At 44.7% G+C, this 23321-nt stretch overlaps 1 protein-coding gene across 1 annotated transcript in view; it reads left to right on the plus strand.

The window, feature by feature from the left end:
* PRKCG (protein kinase C gamma) overlaps positions 1 to 23321 on the plus strand; it is a 1699783-nt gene that overhangs the window by 1184627 nt on the left and 491835 nt on the right. Inside the window, exon 5 of the mRNA XM_069637367.1 lies at positions 3210 to 3341. Coding sequence (XP_069493468.1) covers positions 3210 to 3341 — 132 coding nt within the window. The remainder of the gene's footprint in view (positions 1 to 3209; positions 3342 to 23321) is intronic.

Below are 23321 nucleotides of genomic sequence, written 5' to 3' on the forward strand. Positions count from 1 at the left end.
ATTAGGGTGACCAGATTTCGAAAATAAAAAACTGATACAGGCCACTGATATAAAAGTTGGACTACAGCATCAGCGGTGAAACTGTAGTCCTACTTCTATGTGGGTGGCCTGTCCCATGCCATGTTGCAGCGCCCGGTGTCCTGAGGATATTTTAAGTTTAAAGAACCTGTCAGGGATTTGGGGTCGGGTGGATACCATTCCGGTTTTTGGCAAAAATCATGATATCCGGCCAAAAAACCAGCATGGTATCCACCCGAACCCCAAATCATGGGACAGCGTTTTTAAACTTAAAAAAGTCTCGGGACTCCGGGACGGAGATGTAAATACCTGGACAGTCCTGGCAAAACCGGGACATCTGGTCACCCTAGCACTCATAGAAAGAAGGCTAACCACAGTATTCAGCGATACACTGGGCCTCATTACACAGAAGGCGGTAGCCATGGCGCTATTAGCGCCATGGCTACCCCCTTACCGCCGTCGGAGGCCGGGTTCCCGGAATAGGGACTTACCGGTCTACTCAGACCTTTGCGGGACCGGTAAGTCGCCACTCCGGGAACCATTCCTCATTCCCATTTGAGCCCGCATAGGGCTCAATGGGAATGGGGAAGGAGCAAATAACGGTACCGCAATTTGCGGTACCGTTATTTGCACTGAAGTCCCTCAGCGGGTCCTGTCCTTAACGTGTGGTCTGACCACACGTTAAGGACGGGACCCGCTGAGGGCCCTCGTAGTAGGGCGGTGGGGATTTAACGGCACCGGTGCCCTTACCGGTGCCGGTAATCCCCTACCGCCTTCTGTGTAATGAGGCCCACTGACTTTCAAAAGGAGGCATTCAAAGTCATCTCTTTGAGGGGGCCTTAGATTGATAGGGAAAAAGTTATTCCAAAAATATATCTAAATGCTGTTTTTTTTATTTTTATTTTAAAGCTGTTTTATGAAATGTTCATTTTAGACAGAGACACGATTGCGATTTTAGCCAGTTACCATGCTGTATAAATATGTGAAATGAGTTGGGTGGAATCACCCTGACATTGTTGGCTTTGTTTGTCTCTCACACACAGAACTAAAACATAATTTGTCAACATCTGCAAAGCAATCGACTTGTGTCCTTAACAAGAGGTGAAGACAGACTGGGATGTGTTGAGCCATGGAAAACGACCCTTTCCTTTGTAATGACTGACCTATAAGAATAACATAATTTGTAGTACTTTGTATATCCCACATATCAGAGTTAATATTTCCTGGCATTACCCATAGTTGTGGTACTTAGTTTGAGACCTCCGGAGGATGAAGGCATGAGTAATAGTGCTAGGGTTTCCACCCCCTGTCTGAGCGGTGCACCTCCTCATTGGAGGAATGCACACTATGGGCCTGATTCGTGAAAAAAAATAAGCATTTATCCTACAGTGCCTGCGTGCTGAGAATGACACTGTTCCTCATTACGACTTTGGCGGTAGCCGTGCCTGTAATTACCGGGACGGCTGCTGCCAGAGTCATTTTTTTACCGGCACCCGGCAATGGGGATGTACCGGGGCATTCCAGCCCCGGCGGACCCTGTACATCCCCATTGCCGGGTGCCAGTATTTATTAGTCCCCATTAATGGAATGGGGATGCCGGAAGCACCTGCACCCTCAACGATGTTGCAGGGGCTACCCTCAGTGTCTGCTTGCGGGTGCCGGTATGCCAGCCTGGTCAGTCCTGGCGGGTCGGAAGTCACCCGTGAGCAGAACTCGTAGTTTGCCGGTACGGTAACAACAGTACCAGCAAGCTTACTGGAACCGTTGTTAACAGACCAGCAAACTAGTAATGAGGGTCACTGAGTCAGCGAGCGCACATAATAAAAAAAGCGCACCCAACGTATTCATGGAATAGTTCCCGCAAAGTAGGCCTACATGCAAGTCACGTGTTAATCGCCTCTGACATGCCCCTATGCAAAGCCAAAACAGCCACATTAATTTAGACTTGCAGGCTCCCAGGCCACAAACACACACATGCTGTGAACAGTTTGTGGGGTCACCCCAACCAAGCCTGCACCTTGGCACCACTGCGTGGGGTCCCCCTTAACTGTAACTGGCACCCCGGGGACATGCATACAGTTTCCCGGTAAACATTTATTTTTCTGGTCAAATTGAGTGCAAATCCCTGTATACACTCCCTGCAGCTTTCCATGCTGCAGGATCGGAACCCCATCTGTGTGCACGCACCCATAAATCTGACGTGCAAACTCACCTTCAGAGTTGCGAATCCTCAGCACAAGTCCGTATTCCTGCTTTCCTGTGGTGAAGATTTAGAGGGTACTACATGGGCCTTTCGCAGGCGAAAGGTTGCATGGTGACATCCATGAATGCGCTTTCTCATGCGCATTTGTGGGCATGCTATGGACCGCCTGCAGTCCGTCCCTTGTAATGCCTACTTTCAGACTTGTTTTTCCCCATTTTGTGTGTTCCGCCCCCCTATGCAGGCCCCTACTGAGACCACGCCCACTCCCTGCATTGCGTCTCGCGAAGGCAATCGGCGGCTCGCAGAGCTGTCCTGACCCTGCGCGAATGCCATGCAAGTCCTGGAAAAGTCCTGTGCAGTTGGTTCCATGAAACGACTAGCAGTCTTTCCCACACAGTTTGATGCGCAAGTTCCCAATTTTACACGCAAATAATTCCATGATTCGGGCTCTATATGTAGAGGTATTCATCTGTCCATTATATTAAGTTCCCAAGGGAGAGAGGTGACTGTCCTCTACTTCACTTTGCATGTGGGTACATTTAGTGCTCTGAGAACTGAAACATATGGGCGTGTGTGATCTTGTATGCACGTCTTAGGCCATATCACTTAAGTCTATGATGCATTCATTCGAATTCAAAGTGATTCCTTTGCTAGTGCAGAAACCAATCCGAATTGCAGATACAAGATTTCAGAATATTTATTATAGTGTTTTCGAAGTAGTGTCTTTGATGCAACTACCAATCAAAATCGGAAGTACTGTGCTGTGGAGAACCGGCAGTTCTTCATGGGGCGGCACGACGAGGCAAGGCTATGGGTGGAGTCATGGTTGTCCATTGGAAGGATATTGATTACATAGATCTGCAGGTGATGGCTGAACAGCCAATCAAAAGTCAGATTTGGGGAATGTATTGTGCAGATCTATTTTGTTGTTTTTTCGTCATCTATAAGACAGATTAAATGCTTGATTTTCTCTTTCACTCATCCGCAGGCTGCGAAATGAATGTACACAAGCGATGTGTACAGAGTGTGCCAAGCCTCTGTGGTGTGGATCACACGGAGCGGCGCGGGAGGCTACACATCAAAGTGGAGGCTCTGAACGAGGACGAGGTCCAGGTCACAGGTATGAAGGGCAAGGAGAAGTTGCAGGTCTTGCTTTCATTGATCTTTGTTTTCTTGGAAATTAATATTAGGAAAATTACATCCAAACAAATCAAAATGCAGTTATCGCCCTCAAGAGAAAATTTCCCTAATTACATGAGACATACTTGCAGGTTGCACACGAGTTGCATCATTTGCAAAGTCTTTTGAGGACATAAAATGTTCATGATGATTTTAGTTGTTCTTGGCCTTCCTTTTTAAAATATGTATATATATATTCCAAAATAGATCAATGTGCTGTTTGCTTATTTGATGTTAACAGTGCCTGCGGCAAGGCCTCCAGCACACTGGATGAATCGCTTAGTGGGGATTGGAGTAGCAAAATAAATGAGTCAAGGATTGGGTTGCTACTGAGGCTTTAGGCCCAGCGCTGGTGTACTTTCAGTGGATTTTCATCATAAAACTAATATAGTCCTGTGAGTGTGAGTGCTGAGGTCCTTGCATATGTTATCTCGTCGCCCCTTTGGCAGCCGAAGGCAAGACACGGATACCAAAACGTAAACCTGATTGTGCCGAAACTTGCTCTCAATATTATAGTATGTATATTACACAATTTTATGAGACCAGTCTAATCATTCTTTTCCATTTTGTATATATTTTTTTTTATTAAAGTCCACATATGGCTTAAAGGAAACCATGGAATAAAAATTCAACATACATAATAAAATCAATAAAACCAAAACCAACAACAACAAAAAACACACAACAGAACAATGTTCTCATGAAATGCAATGCAGTATAATTAATTTCACAACCGAACATGAATTTAAAATTCTAATTACAAGCAGACAGTTTTCATTTCAACAGCAGGCCACATATTTTGCACTGACAGCACTCTATCGAGTGAGAATTCGTAAGCGGAAAACACAAAGAGCCCGATTCATGGAAATATGCGCAGAAATCCTGCAAGGGCCTCGCGCCGCGAAGTATACTACGCAAACCTGAGCACAGAATTAAGAATGTGTGCCCCGCGTAGTCATGGAATTCATTGCGCAAAGTAACCGTATTCGCAGTTGAAACGCCCCAACATACCCACACACAAAGTATAAACAGCCAGAATAGCTACCTTTGCGTGCTGCGCTCCTCCAGGCACCGGGAACCCCGTAACTGTTGCCGGCACCCTGACAGCATGCATATGAAAAATTGTAACTTAGAAAATCTGGGTGCGAACCCCCGTAAATGTTCCTGCTCATGCACCCCGCTACACTGCTTACATGTACCCCTAAGTAAGATCAGAACCCTAGTTGTGTAAAAGCACCCCAAAATCCAACATGCAAACCCACATCCGCGCTGCGAATCCTACGGATGGCGGATAGTATAAAGGACTTGCATGGCCAATTCCCTGGCTAGAGGTTGCATGCTCAATTCCATGAACACGTCTCGTGCTGCACAATTGGGTACGTGTAAGCGGCTGCCTGCGGGTCATCCCTTGTAACGCCCACTTTTTTGCATGTTCTTCCCCATTTTCCATGTTATGCCCCACTACTACGCCCACTGCGCAGGCCTCGCTCACGGTCTGCATGGTGTCACGCGCAAGGTGCTCGGCGGTTTACAGAGACATGCCAAGCCTGTGCAAACTCCACACAAGTTCTGGAAAAGTACAGCGTATTCGATTCCATGAATCGATGAATGCGGATTTGCACACAGTTTTGCGCGAGTACCCTATTTTCTGTACAAATGCGTCCATGAATCTGGCCCAAAATCTTCACATTTAAGAATTTTATCATGTAGTGCTGTCGCAATAAAACATGCTCCACACTCACGCAAAAAATGTATGGGATTTCAAAAAGAGATGCTTCAAGGATTCCCCTAATCCAGATAGGTTACTTTGCAATGCTACTCTGCAGTGGCCGTTTTCCCACAAGCACCCAACACCTCAAAGGTGCTGAAATGGTTGAGTCTCAAAATTACACATTTGTGCTAATTTATAGAAACTAGTAGAGCACACACTTGTCAGGAGGTCACTTAGCGCTAGGTCCAGCTGATAGAGGGAGAGAGAGGGAGAGGAAAAACTGTAAAACACAAAAGAAGAGATTGGTTTTGACATGGCGAGGCAAAGAGAGGTCATCAGAAGGTGAATGAGGGTGGGATGGAAGATTGTTCCATACTTGGGCAGCAAACACAGAAAAAGATTTCCCGCGTGTCCGAGAGATGGCCGATTTAGGCACCTAAGCAATCAGATAATTCGAGGGGATTTGAGAACACTGTGCAGTGTATTTTATTTTAAAGGGATGTCAAGTAAACTGGGCTGGTTTGAAAAAAGTGACTTTGAGCTGTACAAAGAAATCTAAAAATAATTTTTAAGAAGTCGTTGAGCTGGTGGAGGGAAGAGCGAAAAATTAGTGTGAGAAGATGATGTGTGCAGGTGATGGAGATCAAACATGTGGCCACATTCTGTCTGATTCAGTTGTAGGCAATGGATTTTGTATGAGCCAGGAGACCTAACTGGAGAGTTGCAATAATCTAACCGCAGTGGCACGAGTGCGGTGGTTGTTCATGAGGGAACGAGGAAAGCAAAGATCTGACAGAGCATTCTGAGATGATGAAAGTAAGATGAAGCAATGTTGCTGATTTGTGGGCAAAAGAAGAGTTTGCCATCAAGATCGAATACTAGGTTTCTTATTGTGGTCATCATTGGGGGACACAGCAGAAGAGGCAGAGGCCACTTGAGTTTGATTACAAAGTATGGAAGCATCAAAAGACCATGATCTCAGACTTATCCGAGTTGGATATCAGGGACCAGTTGTTCATCCAGAAGGAGATATTGACCATACACATTTGGAAGCAGATAAGTGGGAAGTTAGTGTTATTGAGGAGCTGAGCCAGTTATTGAATTTCCACTGCATAGGTAAAGAGTGAAAAGCCATGGGATTCAATGAGAGATGCAAAGGAATGGAAATTGAGGTTGAACAATAGTGGCAAGCCAAAGAGCCTTAGGGTACACCACAAGTGCGCGGTTGAGCAAAGCAAAGGAAAGGAGGACGAGAGACAGCCTGAATATGGTCTTGTGGAAAATAATGAAGCCAACGAAGGGCCTCTGATGCCTGTGGAATTGAGAGGGTTAAATAGAATGTGTGTCTAAGCTGCAGAGAGATCTAAAAGGATTAGGGACACAGCTCTCCCATTACCTGTGGTTATGGGAAGATGGTCGACTGTTGCAACCAGCAGTGACTCGGTGCCCTGACCTGATCAATAGTCCTGCCTGAAGTGAGATAAGGCATTGGTACTCTTCGAGGAAGATTTGGAGCTTGACTGTTACATTGGCTTCCAGGATCTTGGTAGGAACAGCCAGAACAAAGATAGGATAAACGTTAGATGGCACCGCCAGGTCGAGTGATGTACACAGCCTGAGCTGAGAGGGTTGAGAGGTGGTGAGCCAGTACAGTACCTCGGGACCGATTTTCAAGAGCCTGAATGGAAAAGCAGCCATGAGATGATTCGGATATGATCCAGGAGATTTGAGTAAGAACAGAGGAGAGGGATATGGTAGTGAAGCAGTGGATCAGGCGATGGGGTTCCTCAGGAGGCAAAATAGAAGGAGGGGATCATGTGGGGGAGATAAGTGCCTGAGTGGACGGTACTTATTATGAAAAGTAAGCAGCTAGTCGTTCACAAGGGTGTAAGGAGGGGAGAAAGTAGAGGAAAATGCAAGAGGAGATAAAAGGACCTTCAGGACAGCAAACACTCCATTTAGTTAATTGCTCGATATTTCAATACAGCAAGAAATGTAAGTGGTTTGTATGTACAAACAGCGTGTACAGAGCGATTGGGCTAAGTTTTGTGGAGGAGTTTAACTGTCTCATGTTAAGAGAGGCAACAGAAACATTCTGCAGCTTAGTCTATGTTTTTTTTAATATGAAGAGCTGTAGTCAACCACAAAAACATTTTGGTTTTAGTGTAAAAGATACTCAATTGTCATCAGAGGGGACGGCAGAAGACTGAGGGGTGGTTGGATACTTTTTTAGGAGTATAGATCAGGGAAAAGTGTGATAACAGGTTTTATTTTCCAGTGAGAGGTAAGTGTTTTGATAGCTGCGGGATAGGGTAGGGGAGGCAAAGGTAGGGCAATTGAGAAGTGGATCACACAGTGATCAGAACTTAATTTAGGTAAGATTCGGCTGAAGGTGGCAAGGTGAGATGTGTTGAGAACAAGGCCCAAAGTGTGACTTGTAGAATGGGTGAGGGCAGAAGCAAGATGGGTGAGACCGTGTATTTCAATTTTCGTGATGAGGGAAGAAACTGCTGTGTAGGAAAGGCACTCAGACCAGGCATTGAAATTGCCAACTACCACAGCATTAGCATAGGTGTCCCAGCACTTTGACAAATTAATAAGCGAAAGAGGAATGGGCGCTGGAAAGCCAGTAGACAAAGGTAAGGACCAGCGGGTGTGAGTCAGGAAAGGTGAGGGGAGCTGGAAGGGTCTAACTGGAGTAAATGGGAGGACAGAGTACAAAGGAAAAGTTGACACAGTCTCTGTAGATAAAGGTGGTACCCCTTCCAAGGCATGTGGGGCAATTGATGTGTTGGTGAAGGAAGCCTGGGGAGATGGCAGAGACTATGGCAGGGTCGCCTTCGTCATGGAGCCATGTCTCAGTGAGGCATAACAGGTTGAGGTTGTTGTCAGAAAACAGTTTTCAGATAACTGTACTATTTGGATATGGTTCGACAATTAGGAGCAGAGCATTAAGTGCAGGCTGTGGGGGGCTGGAAAAGGTGGAGATTGGGGAAAGTATGAGGTTTCTTTGCAGCTAACATGATTGCTAGGAGACAAACAGATCAGAAGACGTTGTAGTTGATGAGGGGAGTGTGGAGCAAATCTCCAAGGGAGATGTGGGGGGCCACACAGTTATAGAGCATGGAGAGTTTCAACAGAGTAACACAGTCAAGCTTTAGGAAAAGGCTCAGGCATACCTTCATTGACTCAGGTCTAGGCACAGACTGGCAAAGAGCGGCAAAGACCGGCAAGCCTCCGGCACACATCGTCAAGCGCGCTACAATTGTACACTCTGCTTCCAGTGAGAGAAATAATTAATTGATCAGCAGATCTCCCATGATACATTCAGAACAAAGGGCTGGGTCAGAAGAACATGGTGGTTATCTTCAGATGGTGTTTAAAGCTTACTTAAAATGTGTTTTTAAAAAACCTAATTGATAGAATGTGAGCCATTACAAGCTCAGGCTTACCGGAAATCAATTAACAAACTAATCAGCATTGAGGCCAGGCAACATCACACATTTTGGAGTGCTGCAGGGAAATCAGGATAACATGCAAAACAAAATGAACATAATAAAATGTGAAAAGAAAAGGTGGCAAAATATATTTTTTAAAGCAATCGTGCTGCCCTCACTGAAGAGTCTCTGTCTGGAGGACACTGCAACGAGGAAGATCACTGGTCTGATAACTTGACATATATTATATTTTCAAGGATTTAAATAATATGAAAAGTAAAGTTTATCAAAAATGGATATTGATATGTGTACTTCACACAATAAGGCTCCATTATCTTATTTACATAGAATGTATGTAGAACATTTTCAAACCTATTCAGGTGTGCTGGGTTCTTTATTTTAATTTGGGAGTCCTATGATCCCATTGAACTAAAATACATTTGAGGGAATGTATTTATTGGTCCGGCGTGCCCAATCCTTGCTTACTTGAAAAGCTTGGGTATAATTCAGATACTTAATCCGAAAGAATGACTGTTTTCTTGACAACAACAACAACATTCATAACAAAGTGTTTATTAAAAACAGGTTATAATCAATGGCAATTTCATGAAACAACAATGTAAATAGAATCCATACTTTATCATTAAAGTGACGGGTGCAGAACACGTCTAAACTTTAAAAACCGAACTGCTCTTGTTGACGGGGGAGGAAAACAGGGATGTGGTTAAAACAATGCTACATGCATTGGCATCAAGACACGTTTCAAACCTACAATATGCACCTGGATGTGAAGGTCTTCATCAGGACGTACATTTAAAATTGAAAAGAAAACAAAATATTCTCGTCTCAATCTGAGCCCCCAAACCATGTTCATAGGAGCATTTGTGTAATACCCGCAGGAGGTGGTTAAGTTCTTGTTTTAGGATGATGTTTTCATAGTCGTCTGGTGGTTGCTTACGATTCTGCTTGATTGCTGGCACTGACCGGTGATATACATTTTTTCTCTGAGGGTGGATTAGATGATATCAAACCGAGCCAGTGTGAGGGGACCTGGATGGACGTCGGTGTATTCTCATGGCCCTAGGGAGTCTGCCTGTTGCCCTTGTCACAGGTTTGCTATGTCACTATGTTGGCAAGGTGGCACTGCACACAGGTTGCACTGCACACAGGTTGAAAAGGTATTCATTGGACAGATTCATGATCTCATTGAAAAGTTTGAGCATTTCCTTTTGTAGACATTGTGCTTGCTCAAACAGAGTCGCATAGTGGGCTTCTGTAGTCTTCCAGGTTACAGCCCTGATGAGCTGTAGTGGTTGATAATGTACACATGTATAGATGTTACAGTTGTTTTTCCCCCTGCATAAATGCGTACAGGATTTGTAGGTTTGCAGATGGGGTCCAGGCGACAGTGAAATTTATTTTCCAGCCGTATGTTAAAATCACTGAAGATAGAAAGTTAATGCCTATCCATAGAAAGGTTTTTTAATGCATCAAACAATTTGTCTGTAAATGTCAGATTGCAAGACCGAGGACGGTAGATCAGCAGTAAGTTATTGTGTTTTTTGTACATTCGTACAGGTTTGTAATTCTAATTAATAATTTTAATTCTTTGGGGGATTAAGGTTTTCTGTTTGTGTTGTTACAACCAAGTAGATCTTTAAATAATACTCAAATAAAACAATATGTACAAAGTGTTCTCTAAACTTAGCACTGCTGGTACCTTTTTGTAAAATTAAAAATTAAAATCACTCTGACATACTATCTCATCAAATCACAACATATCGAGACTTTCCTGCACAGCATCTTCACTCCAATGGGGGTGATATCCTCTATAATAAAAAGCCCTTCAAAACGTGGTTTGTGCCATGATCTAGTGAAGTTTCTTAGGAGTACTGTGTCACCTGGATATAGGAGGTTTGGGGGGTTTGAGAAGGTCAATTAAAAAATCTGATTTACTCTGACATACCATCTCATCAAATCTCAACATTCACACATAACATATCCTCAGAATCCCTGCAAACATGGATTGTGCTAGACCTGTTCTCCACCAGAGAAGGTAGCAGTGGGGCAAAAAATAATTTAATGAATGTCACACTACAGTCATCATTTTCATGTATACTTCAGGTACACAACGAATGAAAACATAGGGAATTAAAAGCAACTGTAACCATTAGGTCATTAACCTTCTTCTCTGGCGCTCCCACATCATAGGCTGCTCATGATATTCCACCCAAGGGTAATGCCACTGCCCCAAATGGCAGTGCATAAGTGTACCCTGATAGAGCTGCGGCAAAAGAACATGCACATGGGTGTGCGAATCTTACGCAGCACAATACAGGACAGGTGTAATAATAGGGAGGAAGATCCAGTGGAAAGACCAGGGGAAATCCCACACCCAAAAAAAGGACGAGACCAAAATATGTGACAAACAGCTGTTTTATTGAATAAAAATCATATACAACAGGGACATCACAAACATCAAGCAAATCTCTGTGACTCTCAAGTAACTTCCAACTTGACAGTACCTTTAAAGGGGTTATGACTTCACAATTGATGTTTAATTTGAAAAATCCTAAAGTGGGATGGGATTGGTTAGGGGAATCAACTAGATATACATTGTATAGGGGTTAGTGCACTGATTGATCAGGCTATATCTACTAACTCCACCTGAGACCACCTTCTAAGTTCCTACAGGTGGATACATGTCATCACTACAATATTCTATTGGCTGATGCAACAATGTTTGCAGTAATGGGGATGGGAGGTAGGGATTGGTCATATGTGGCTTTCTCAGCCTTGGCACTTTGGCACAATAGGGGGTGCTGAGAGTGGCACCAAGGTGCTACTTGTCCCACAAAGGTTACCATTTCAGATTCTCAAGGCCGCAGTGCAGGCCATTTAGCTTTCAATGTTGCACTACCTTGTATCTGTCTGTGTCTGACTCTAATGAATAATCATTATCCTCAAACTTTGGGTCACGTGTGTGGGGACCACATTTACATGTTCTACTCAGCATTTATGAGGGTTTTAGCCTTTCTTTTGCGGCAGGTGTTGTTACCTCCCTTGGTCTCTAGAGACTTGTTCAAGCTACTTTCCTCTCAACATTAAGTCTGCGTTGGTGGGAATCTGACCTTACAGCATTACTTGTTTCTTTGAAAATCTAAAAGAACTGTGTCTTCGGACGGGAAACTGGTATCGTCTGTACTCTTTTGGGTGCTGATTCAGACCTTTATTTCCCTGGTAACCTTGGCAAGCATATGTTCATCATCTGGGCTGTTCACCTTTGGACTTTCTGCTCCCTTTGTGATCCAGGTCCCCCTTCAATCTCAAAGCTTCTCTTCTGTCTTCCATTTACCAACATGTAGCTGTGCTGTCCATCTTGTTTTCCATGGCTACTCTTTTTAGTTGCGTTCTGCATTAAGCAAGCATATGTGTATTCTTGTTCATCTTGCTTTTCAGCCTAGTGAGGGTGTGTGCTTTCTAACCTAATGGATGCAAGCATATTGTTCATGTTTAAGTGCAAGTTGACCTATTATTCACGTATCTGCGTGGTGGATGAGTATGTGCTTCGTGTCTAATGCATCTACATGTGTCAGTGTTCAGTTGTGAAACCATTTGTTTTCATCCTCTTTGATCACAGCTCGTTCATGTCCTCAATAGCCTGAAGGTTAATTACTTATTCAATTGATCCATGATAGGGGCGATAGGTATGTCTTAGTGAGTAGCATCTCTTGTTCCTCTGGTATGGTGGTGGAGATGTGTCAGAGACTATAAGTGATGTGCACCTGCTATTCCTGTAGCATCGGGATGGGGCAGGTTCTGATGAAATGAATGACACATTCATTTGTCTCTCTTCATTCCCCCTCTGGTCGAGTCCCCAACCACATTCCCCAGAGGCTCATGCGTAAGTCGTCTTGGGGATCCATATCTTTGCCACCCCTCTCAGGTCATCATGATACTTTGTACGTTCGTCCACACTCTTGGTCATGTAGCAGCACTCTCCATCTGGTTTGCACCACACCCATTATCCCATGTAATTGCAGGCATCCTGGGGATAAAATCATTTTGTACCTGGGGGGTCAGTGGGACTTTGCTTCAAGTGAACCTGCAGCTGGTCAACGGTTTGTGTTTGCTCATTGTCTTAGTGTCCACATCTACCAGTATTTTCATTCCTACCATCTTCTGGGCAGTCTTCTTACATTGCGATATGGCTATCTTAACGACAAAGAATCCAAGTAACACTCATACTTGCATGGCTATAAGTACTTTTAAGCCATTGCCCAACCTGGAGCGGATCCAGGAAATTATATGCAAGAGCCAATATTCAACCTTCCCCACCGCATTTGTCTTCCTCCATTTTAGTATGCAGGTCTGATAGCAGGTTTAGGTCTTCTGTAGTGTTCCTATTTTCTTCATCATGGGCAGGTGTTTATTTTTATTTATTTATTTCTAAAGCACCGGTACCCGTGGGCCTGAGGGCACTTGACAAATACACACCAGGACAACAGAAATACAGGACGAGCAGGAGCGGTGAGCAGGGGCAGTAGATGTAGTGTAGGTACAACAGGACGGCCCACTCGTTATGCCTACGCCATGCTCTATAGCTATGATGAGATTGAGTACATACCTTTTTTGAAGAGTCATGATCCTCACGGCTCTGAGCTCCTCCTTTATTGAATTAAACCCTTTCACTGTTGAGGTAATGGTTTGTAACTGCTCCCAATTGGTAATCTGTAACCATTTGGTGTTTACATGTGCTTGTATCCCAGGAATGACTGAAGCAAAGTACATTTCTGTTCCACTGAACAGCCTGTGTTCCTCTGGGATTGCATTGAGTGCTGCCTCCATCTTGCTGGAGACCTAATTCCCTCTTTTTACATGTTTAAGTTCAGAGACCTTTTCTTTCGCTAGTGTGTATCCAGTTTGGAAAACCCTTCAATTTGTATGTCCTTCTGGGGTAACACCAGTGCTGGTGTGTTCAGTAGCACCTGGAAACATACTACTCCTCAATTTGGATGCAACTGCAAGTATGCCTTGGAACCACATGGCCAATAGTGGTCCATAAGTACTGCAGTGCAGAGCTTCATGCCAGGTATCTTCAATATACATTTGCACGCTTAATTTTTAATTAATCTTTACTGGGCCAACATTCTGGAAACATAGTGAGGCATTCGTGAGAGGTATTATGGGAGTGCGTCCTGCTTTGTTTTCTACCCATTTGAGCAATTTGGAATACTCTGCCCATAAATTGAGGCACTTGTCATTCTCTGTCTGTACTACTTCTACTGGCACCGTCAAGAGTGCTTGTGCCTTGCACCCCATCAGGCCTTCCACCCACTCGTCTCCTGTAAACACCTTTCTGTATGCCAGTAATTGAGGCCTTTCCTAACACACAGGCCTTTCCCCTATCTCTTTTCTTACTGTTTTTAAACTTTATAACTCCTTTTGGGTCACTATCCTAGCTTCCCCTTTGGTTTGGGCCATCCAGTACGTATTGTATCATTTTATCCTTGCTCCAGTAGTCCTCTATCATTGCTTTTGTTTTTATGTAGTTATCTTTGAAAGGGAACGTTTTTTGTGACATGCACTGCAAGATAGTCCATTTCCCTTGGAATTGACCACTAGTTGTGCAGAGCGCCAAGTGCATTAGGCACTGTGCTCTAGTTGCTGGGATTTCAATGGTCACGAATGTCCTTGAGGCTGCCATGGCATAGGGAATGAGAAAACACATATAACAGCTCTCTCTTCATGTCTCTCGCCCCACATGGGTCTTGTGCTGGTACCTCATATTGTTGGTCAAATGGACCAAATTAGTCATGCAAGATTGCATTTGTTAAAATGTGTTACTGGCGCTCCTCTTGCGCCACTTTATTTCTTTAGTGGCACTGGTGAAGGGCTGGCTCATTACTTCATTTACTAGGGGAATAGGGGTAAGATTAGCATACATTGATTTGTGTGCATGGTAAAGAGCTGCTTTCTGTAATGCTAGAAGGGTAAAGAGTTAGAGACAGCAGAATGCAAAAGATATTGCTACATTTGGTTTCGCTGTCGAGTCAAACTCTTGCAAAGGTGCACGCTCATTGCATTGTCCTTCGGCGAAAAGCCTGTGCTTAGCAAACTCTACTAAATTAATTATTATATATACTTGATAATACTTTCACCTTGACTTCTAGACCTCTTATAAAAAGAACTGTATTAGCACTGCGAGAAACATCTGCTCAAGAATGAACTGCATTTGTATGTTTGTTAGTATGGCAATAATTGATACTCTACTTTTCTGGAACACACTATAGCTGATTACTACAAAGGAGAGAATGACACAAAGGAATGTTTGAAAATGCAACATATATTAACTACTTATTGCCTATCAAAAATGCTCCTCCTCTTTTACACTGCAGAAAAAGTCTCTTTAAGAACAGAATTCATTAGAGCAAATTATTTTTCTGTATAACAAAAAACATTGTGCCTGTGTGCATGCGCTAATGCTTTAGTGGCTGTTCTCAGCTCCGTGTCATTGCTGGAGTCTGGACTCCTCTTTCTTCTTCTTGTTCTTCTTCTTCTGGAGTTGCACCTTCTAGGACTTGGGGCAAGGAGGTCTCACCTTTGCAGGGTTGCATGTCGCCGATGTGGATCCAGGCTTTCCAGCCCAGCTCCTTCACTGAAGTGGGGGTGATATCCTTTATTATAAAAGATCCTTCAAAACGCAGTTTGGGCCATGATCTAGTGACGTTTCTTAGGAGTACTGTGTCACCTGCATGTAAGGGAGGGGGTTTGAGAAGCTCTTGTAAGTCCATTGGTGTGTCATCTTATCTTCATCATTCTTCTTTGACCTCCTCTGCCATTTTTTTATCCATTGGGAAATAAAAGAAACACTAGCTATCATTGCCGCCAGGTAATCATGCATTTCAGCTCATAAAACACCATAGGCATTCTATGCAACAGTGAGTTCTCTACTAGAAGGAGCGAGCAAGGGGTATGTGCATATGGTGTCCTGTCACCAGTTCATGAGGAATTAAGTGGTGGCCTGAGCCGGGTTGGTTTTGTAATGCAAATAGGGATAGGGGCAGGCAATGGAGTCATCCTTTTTTAGAGTCATTTTCAATTTGGCTATTTTCTCTTTGAGCATACCTTTGAGGCATTCACTAATTCTATTTGCTTGTGGATGATACATGCAGGATAACTTGTGCTTATTCCCCTGTAGGATTGTGATGTGCTCAAATACTTTGTTAACACAATCTGGTCCACTGTCAGACTGGAGCACTTCGCACACCCGCCATCATGGGAACACCTCTCTTACGAGGACTTTTGAAGCACAGGTGGCATCAGGGTAGTTGGAAGGACCAGCTTAGATCCATTGAGAGAAAAAGGGCATACAACTACAAACATATATCTTTAGCCATTGCAGGTTTGGATCATGCCCACATAGTCTATATGCAAATGTTGGAAGGGTCTAGTAGGATGGGTATTGCTCCTCTCACTACTCACAAAGTGTGCTCTGCTGAACATTTTTGGCAGACAATAAAGTTGCAAATTAAGGCAGCAATATGCTCTGCCAGGTTTGGATTGAACCAATGTTCCGCTGTCTGTGGTGCAAGACTCGCTTTACTTGTATGGGTCGGATGATCGAGCTGCTCTAATGCTATCTTTAGTAGCACGATGGGCATTACCGCTTTGCCAATGCTATCCTGCTGCCACATTCAGGCCTTGAAGCACTTGTGTATAAGCGTGTTACAAATGCCATATCATATCATATCATATCTGGTGGGGTACACTGAATACCGCCTCCCCTCCAAAGTATCTGCTCCTCTGGTGGTACTGTGCCCATCCATGCAGCTATACTATCTTGGTTATAGGCAATGAGCCAAAGCCTTCCTTCAACACCATGTTGTGTGTTCATGTGTATTTGTTAGGTGATATGTCAAATTCAGTTATTTTGGGAAAGTATGCTACTCTTTTGGCTCTTGTGTCTGTGGATGCGCTGCTGTGGGAAATTATGTCCTCCCCCTCATGTGGGCCATGCACTTCACTACTGCAATTGCTGCTGGGAACTGTAGTGGGTCTATAAGTCTGTCCTATAGGGGTGCATAGTGCATCGGCGTGCGAATAAGCACGTAAGACGCCTGGCCATTTCCAATGTGAAAGCCCTGCATGTACTGTTGACCTCACATAGGCAGAGTCGGAGTACACTGTAATCTCCTCGTCCTTGTGTGTCTCGTGTGCCACAATAAGCGCTACTAATTATGCTGCTTGAACTGAAAAATGTGCGGAAATCTCGCACTCATCACCACCTCAAAGATCCCATTCTGTCTCACCTTTACCACTGCCATCCCGTGTGTCTCTCCCTTGAACTCTGATCAATTGTCGAGGAACCGTCAACAAAGAGTACTGTCCCTTCCCCAAGGTCATTCTCTCTGACATGGGAAATGTTGTCATAATACCCAGTGTATTTGGCCCAGTCATGCATGGAATCTCCCTCTTCCACTGGCTCCACAATGAACATTGCTGTTTTCACTACTCGCCATCTCAACACTTTATGTGCTGCGTTTGAGATCATCACCTTGTATCTAGATACTCTCTGTGTTGTCAGTGGGCTCCTGGGTTTCTCAAGAATGGCGAATAGGGCATGGTCCACATACACTGTTACTCCGCAACCCATGGTAATGTTATCTGACTTCTCTATTGCTAAAGCTGCTTCTGCCACTGCTTGTTTGCACGGATAATGACCCTTCATTACTGGTTCTATGTGAGGAATTCAACAATCTGCATGGTGGTTGTGTGCTCACCTGTGCTTTTTTGAAATTATAAATGAAATTGGATGATGGTAGGTCAACCTCTGGAAAATGTGGGGGGCTAATAAGTACATATTTTCCTATGCTCACCGCACGACATACACATAGACCTGTGTACTCTAGGGTGAACAGAGGCTACAGGTGCAGTCTCCCTCTTTCACATTTTAGTTGGGGTCTGACAGGTGGAGTATACAATGCATCTCCAGAAGAGGTAGGGTCAAACATTCCCCATGCAACGGTCAGCCTAATTAACTAAAAGAGGCTCTATGGATCCCCCTGACCTTTTTTTGGACTCTGTAGCTAGTGGTAGCACTTTGAATACTAATCAGAAAGTAATTCAAACAGGCCCACATGAGACAGGAAATACCAAGAACTTTTCATATGCAACTGTGTCAACCTGATGCCAACTCCTGCCCTCAGCATTGATTGACAGTGAAATGCGATGTCAGAGACTGCATATTTATAGTAGTCATCCCTGTACAGGAACCCCATTCAGAATGTACGAGTATGAGGTTTGAGAGTCTGGTCTCGCTGCAGCTTCAAGGGAGACCTGCTGCTTTAATCAGGAACCACAGAGAGCTCCACTAAACAGAGAGACCCTTTGATCCACAACAGACAGGAAGATGGGTGGGACTTAGTACTACATGTTTTCACCCCTTTATATTTTCTGTTGCAAAGCACTCTGGTTATGACCTCACGCATACAGGAGATTGTTGGTGGGGACTCAAGATTGGTTCAATAAGGTAGGCTGTGGACCATGTGGCTTTTAATGAGGGCTGAATCCCTCTTTTGGCAGATCATCTGAAGACTTTACAAGGAGTAGCAAGAAGAACTCATCATTGTACCCTGGCTGAAGTTACAGTCAGCCTTTCATCTTCTGCCAGTGAAGGAAGGTCAAGACCTCTAAAAGGGAAGCAAGATCCCTCTCCTAAACATCTCCGAGGGAACTGAGGGAGATCATGAATCCAGAGGACCCTCCAGCTGCTCCAGAACTGGTACCCAACAAACACACACACAGGATCTGCAGCAAACTTCCTAGGTCGGAAGTGACAGAAGGTCCCTGAACCCAAAACCAAGGAGAAGGTAGCTGCCTACCACACTCTCTTCAGCTTTGGGCCATCCGCCTTAAAGGATGACATGAGCCCATTGAAGAAGCTAGGAGACGTGCATCGATGAGCATCTACTGACATCCACCTTAAAGAACATTTTCGAGCCAGTCGAACCCCTCGAGCTGCAATCGATTGCACCACTGAATGTTGTTATACCACAGTTGCTAAATCTGTTCGAGATGCCTCGATTAGTGCTTCAGAACCTCCAACGAGAACGTAGACAACATTTCCTGACCATGAGCCGCTGTGTAGGCCAGCCTGCAGCCATCTGTCCACCTTTGCTCGCCAAACTGGTTGCCGCCCGATAGCCCCAGCAGTCTCCCGTCTTGAACTCTGTCGCAGAAGCTGCAAAACACCCTGAAACTGATACGACCATGTCGAATACCAAGAACACCTAAAAGCACAAGGTACATTGGGTCTCATTCCGAGTAGGGCGCAAAGGGATACCGGGCACCGTGAAGGACATCGGTGCCGGTAATCCCCTTTGCGCCCTATTCCGAGGTCCCTTTGCGGGTCCCGTTATGGGCGCCTGGTTTTACCAGGCGGCCTTAACGGGAGCCGCAAAGGGACCAGGGAGCAAATAACAGTACCACAAATTGCGGTACCGTTATTAGCTCCCTCCCCATTCCCTATAGGGGCTCAAATGGGAATGGGGATTGCCATTTTCAATGGGGACTTACCGGTCCCACAAAGGTCGGAATAGACCGGTAAATCCCCATCATACCAGGGCGGTCTCGGTCCCATTATTGGAGGCCATGACTACCTCCAATCTCGGAATGAGGCCCATTGTGTTTCTGTCCCCACCTCCTTCTCGGAGGCCTCTAGTGACATTTTACTGTCCATTGCTCCCTTTGTGCTAAAAACAAGTATCCTCAAACTGTTTGTGGTTACTTACTATAGCAATGTTTTGCTCTTCCAAATATCCGTGCACGGATGTCTATATATCTTATTATTATTCCCAACACACTGAATAGGAAGGCAATGTACCTTTGGTACGCAAGAATTCATTCACTCTCAGTACTTATAAAACTGGCGCTTATGTGGCTGTTTATTAACTCAAATAAACATTTCAAAATAAAATGCAGAATTAGAAAAAAGGTCTACATTGCCATAGACTCGCACCACTTCATCCTTGCCAAGAAGTTCACTGGACAGCTTCTCAAATCAGGCTGGGCGCAGAGAGACAGCACAACAGGACTAGAACCTGATTCGATGCGTCCACCGTCTCTCAGTTCAGCCAAAGCTAGTGTCTTTCTTTGCCAGTCTCGTCTGATTCCCCCCAATCTAACTTACACAACTACAGACTAGTACTTTTCCATAAAGGTCACCTGTTGATAGCACTTCAGAGACCCGGCCGATGTACTCTGTGGAATGCCGTCATAAGTAAACACTCTCTGTTTGTCATGGGAGCCGAAAGAACTCCTTTCGGCTCCTGCAGAATTAAAAACAAACCTTGGCTGACCTAGGCAAAAACAAGATTCTTTTCCAGTGTTTCAGAAAATGCAGACAATATTCAGAAATGTAGCTTTCACTGAAAATTGGTAGCAAATATCCACTGCTGCACCCAGAATGCATTTCACGTAGACTCCATATCATTTCACATAGATTCAATTTTTAAATACATTACATTCCACCCTTGGACATTTGACTTCCCTAGCTCAGTGGCACTAAATTGGGTTTCTGAAATCTAGGACACTTTATAGCTAAGCTAGAAATACATTGCAAACAACAACAAAACAAAATCAAAATCATCAAAATGATAAGATGCAAGCAAGCGTATAACGTAGGGGTTCACCAATATTTGGGATCCATGAAAATAGCCAATCCCACCAGTTCCCAGAATGAAAAGAACTAACCTTCTTTGTCAAATCATTCAATTATTTGATGTGGTTTTGCACAGACTGGGAATGGTAACTCAGGTTAAAGCAGCACATTCCTTCAAAAGCATTGTATCCTGAATTATGTTTAAATAATAAGTAGTCAATAGCAGCTCTATTCTGCAAAACTGCTTTTCTCATAACTTTGCTATCTAAAAGCAATTCTTCTAAAGCTTGAGAAGTATGATTCAACCCTTTCACTGCTACACGTGCTACCTTAATCAAAGATGTGTAGCCCCCAGCAGCGAATCCCCACACTCCTACCAAAGCATAAGCAAGAGCTAGAACTTCGGGTTCAGACAATAAATGCACATTTGAATCACAATCTGGGGTTAGCTCTATAGATTCAAAAATAGATCTCTTAACTCTAGGTCAGTGGTCTTCAAACTCTTTTGGCCTGGGCCCCCCCGAGCACAATTTGGCCATGCCGGGCCCCCTCAAATGTGCCAGATGAACTTTTGCATGCCGTCACCACACCCTACTCCGAGTACAGACCCTGGGCTCGCCCCACCCTGCTCCCACCACTATCCCAGCGCTCCCGCCCATTCTACTCCCACCACAGTCCCATAACACAATCATACACGCATCCATACACATATTTAAATAAAAAATAAATCACCATAAACGTACCTTCTGCAGGGGCCTGCGCGTGGTTGCTAAAATGCCCTGCTCCAGGTTGCTCTGCCCATATGTGCGAGGAGGCGCAAGAGCACCCCCTCGCACATACATACATGCAGTGCCCCAGCCAGCATTTCCAATAAGCTATTCAAGGCTGGTGAAGCAAAACGCCCCCAGCGTTGCATGGCTTAGTGATCATGTGCAGCTGGGGAACTGAACTGTCAAAGGCAAACAGTGTTTCTCTTTGACAGTTCAGCGAGCCCAGGAGCACTCCCTCAACTGGAAAAAGCAGCTGAGGGAGTGCTCAGTGTTTCACTGGGCTGGCTCCTCGGCTCCTCCATAATGGGTGAGGGGGCCAGTGGGTGGACGCCCCCTCGCCCATTATGGATGAGCCGCCAGCCTTGGATTGGCCTATAGGGCAATAGGGCGATGACCGTACCAAAAATGCAAAATGCTAGTGTAGGCCAGTCAAAATGGGCCACTACCGCCCTACTACCGCCCCATCTCAAACACCAGATTCCTAGCCAAACTCATTGACCAAACCGTCTACTCCCAACTAAATGCCTTTGTCAAAGCCAACAACCTCCTAGACCCCGCTCAATCAGGTTTCAGAGCCCATTACGGAACTGAAACCACCCTAACTTTAATTTGGGATGACCTTAAAATGACGGCAGACTCCGCGAGATGCGCGGCTCTAATCCTTCTTGACCTATCTGCCGCCTTTCACACAATCAATCACTCAATCCTCCTAGACCTCCTCCAATACCTAGGAATTTGTCGAACCGCTCTTAAATGGATAGCTTCATCCCTCAAAGATTGGTATCAAATAACGATACTCTCCACCTATACCTCCCAAGCCCGACCAGTCGACACGGGTTTCCCTCAAGGAGCATGCTTATCCGCCCTCCTGTTCAATCTCTACTTGATCACCCTCCCACCAATAATTCATTCGCACAACATCCTGTGCTACAACTACGCCGACGACACTCAACTAATTCTAAAACTCCTGAACTTAAAACCCAACTCCCGACCTGACCTGGCCTCCTGCCTCCTTGATATAGAACTCTGGATGACACAAAGCCACCTCCTGCTAAACCCCTTCAAAACGGAAATCATGGTATGTGGCAACCCCAAACTTCTTCCACACCCACTACCCTGGCCATCCACCATGGGCAACTCACCGACCCCCTCCAACTCAGTGAAAAATCTTGGATGCACCCTTGACTCTGACCTAACACTCTTGCGCCAAGTCAACAACGTCTCAAAGTCCTGCCACTACCACCTTAAAACCCTTAGGTGCATCTTTCCATATCTCTCCTTTCCCAACACACTCTCCACGGTCCAATCGATCGTTATATCAAGACTGGACTACGGTAACCCCCTATATCTCGGAGTCCATGCGTACCAACTGAATAAACACCAAAGGGCACAAAATGCGGCAGCCAAATTGCTTCTTGTGCTCGGCCCAAGAGACCACATCTCCCCAGCCCTTAACACGCTGCACTGGCTTCCAGTAGCCCAAAGGGTGACTTTCAAAACCTTGTGCATCTCCCATCGAGCACTGCATAAAACCGGACCTCAATATCTTCAAGACAAGCTAAAACCCTACCTCCCCCCATGCACCCTAAGATCAAGCTCAGCCGGCCTCCTTGTCATACCAAAGACAAACTCAATCAGGTTAGGCGGATCATCATTCACAGCCTTGGCCCCCACGCTATGGAACTCACTCCCACCCCACATCCGCGTAACTGAGGATTTAACGTCTTTCCGCAAACTGCTGAAAACCTGGCTCTTCCCCTAAAACCAACCCGTACCAAACTAACCCAAACAGACCAACTGCAACTTAATGACACCAATCCATCAAACCACCTGATGCGAGAAACTGACAGCTAACAACCCCTAATATAAACCAGAAGGACAAATAGAATTAAACGAATAAAGTAGATCAAAGCAGTGTAACAATTAATAAGAGTAAAGCATACGGAAACAGTAAAGAGATTTAAACTCCTGAAATGGACAAAATGCATGCAGACTGAATGAAGTGAACTGCATGGATGAATTAGTTAGAATAGATGAAACAGGTGGAACAAATGAACGTGCTGAGTGGAAGACTACATGAGTGGAAGAACAGATACCTATATAGTTCGAATACAAGTGGAAATCGAATGTATATGTAGATCGGATGAGTGTATGGAACCGATGAACATGTTGAGTGGATGCGTGTGTAGAGCGGTTGGGTGTGTAGAACCGACGAGCGTGTAGTGCGGATGAGTGCGTAAATATAGAGAAGCGAGTAGAACGCAAAAGTGCGTAAAACAGATGCATGCCCAGAACGTATCAGCGTAAACGATAAGTGTGTAGAACAGATGAGTACGTAGAG

Source organism: Ambystoma mexicanum, chromosome 1q (assembly GCF_040938575.1).
Source record: "Ambystoma mexicanum isolate Mex_15411 chromosome 1q, UKY_AmexF1_1, whole genome shotgun sequence".
In the NCBI taxonomy this organism is placed as follows: Eukaryota; Metazoa; Chordata; class Amphibia; order Caudata; family Ambystomatidae; genus Ambystoma; species Ambystoma mexicanum.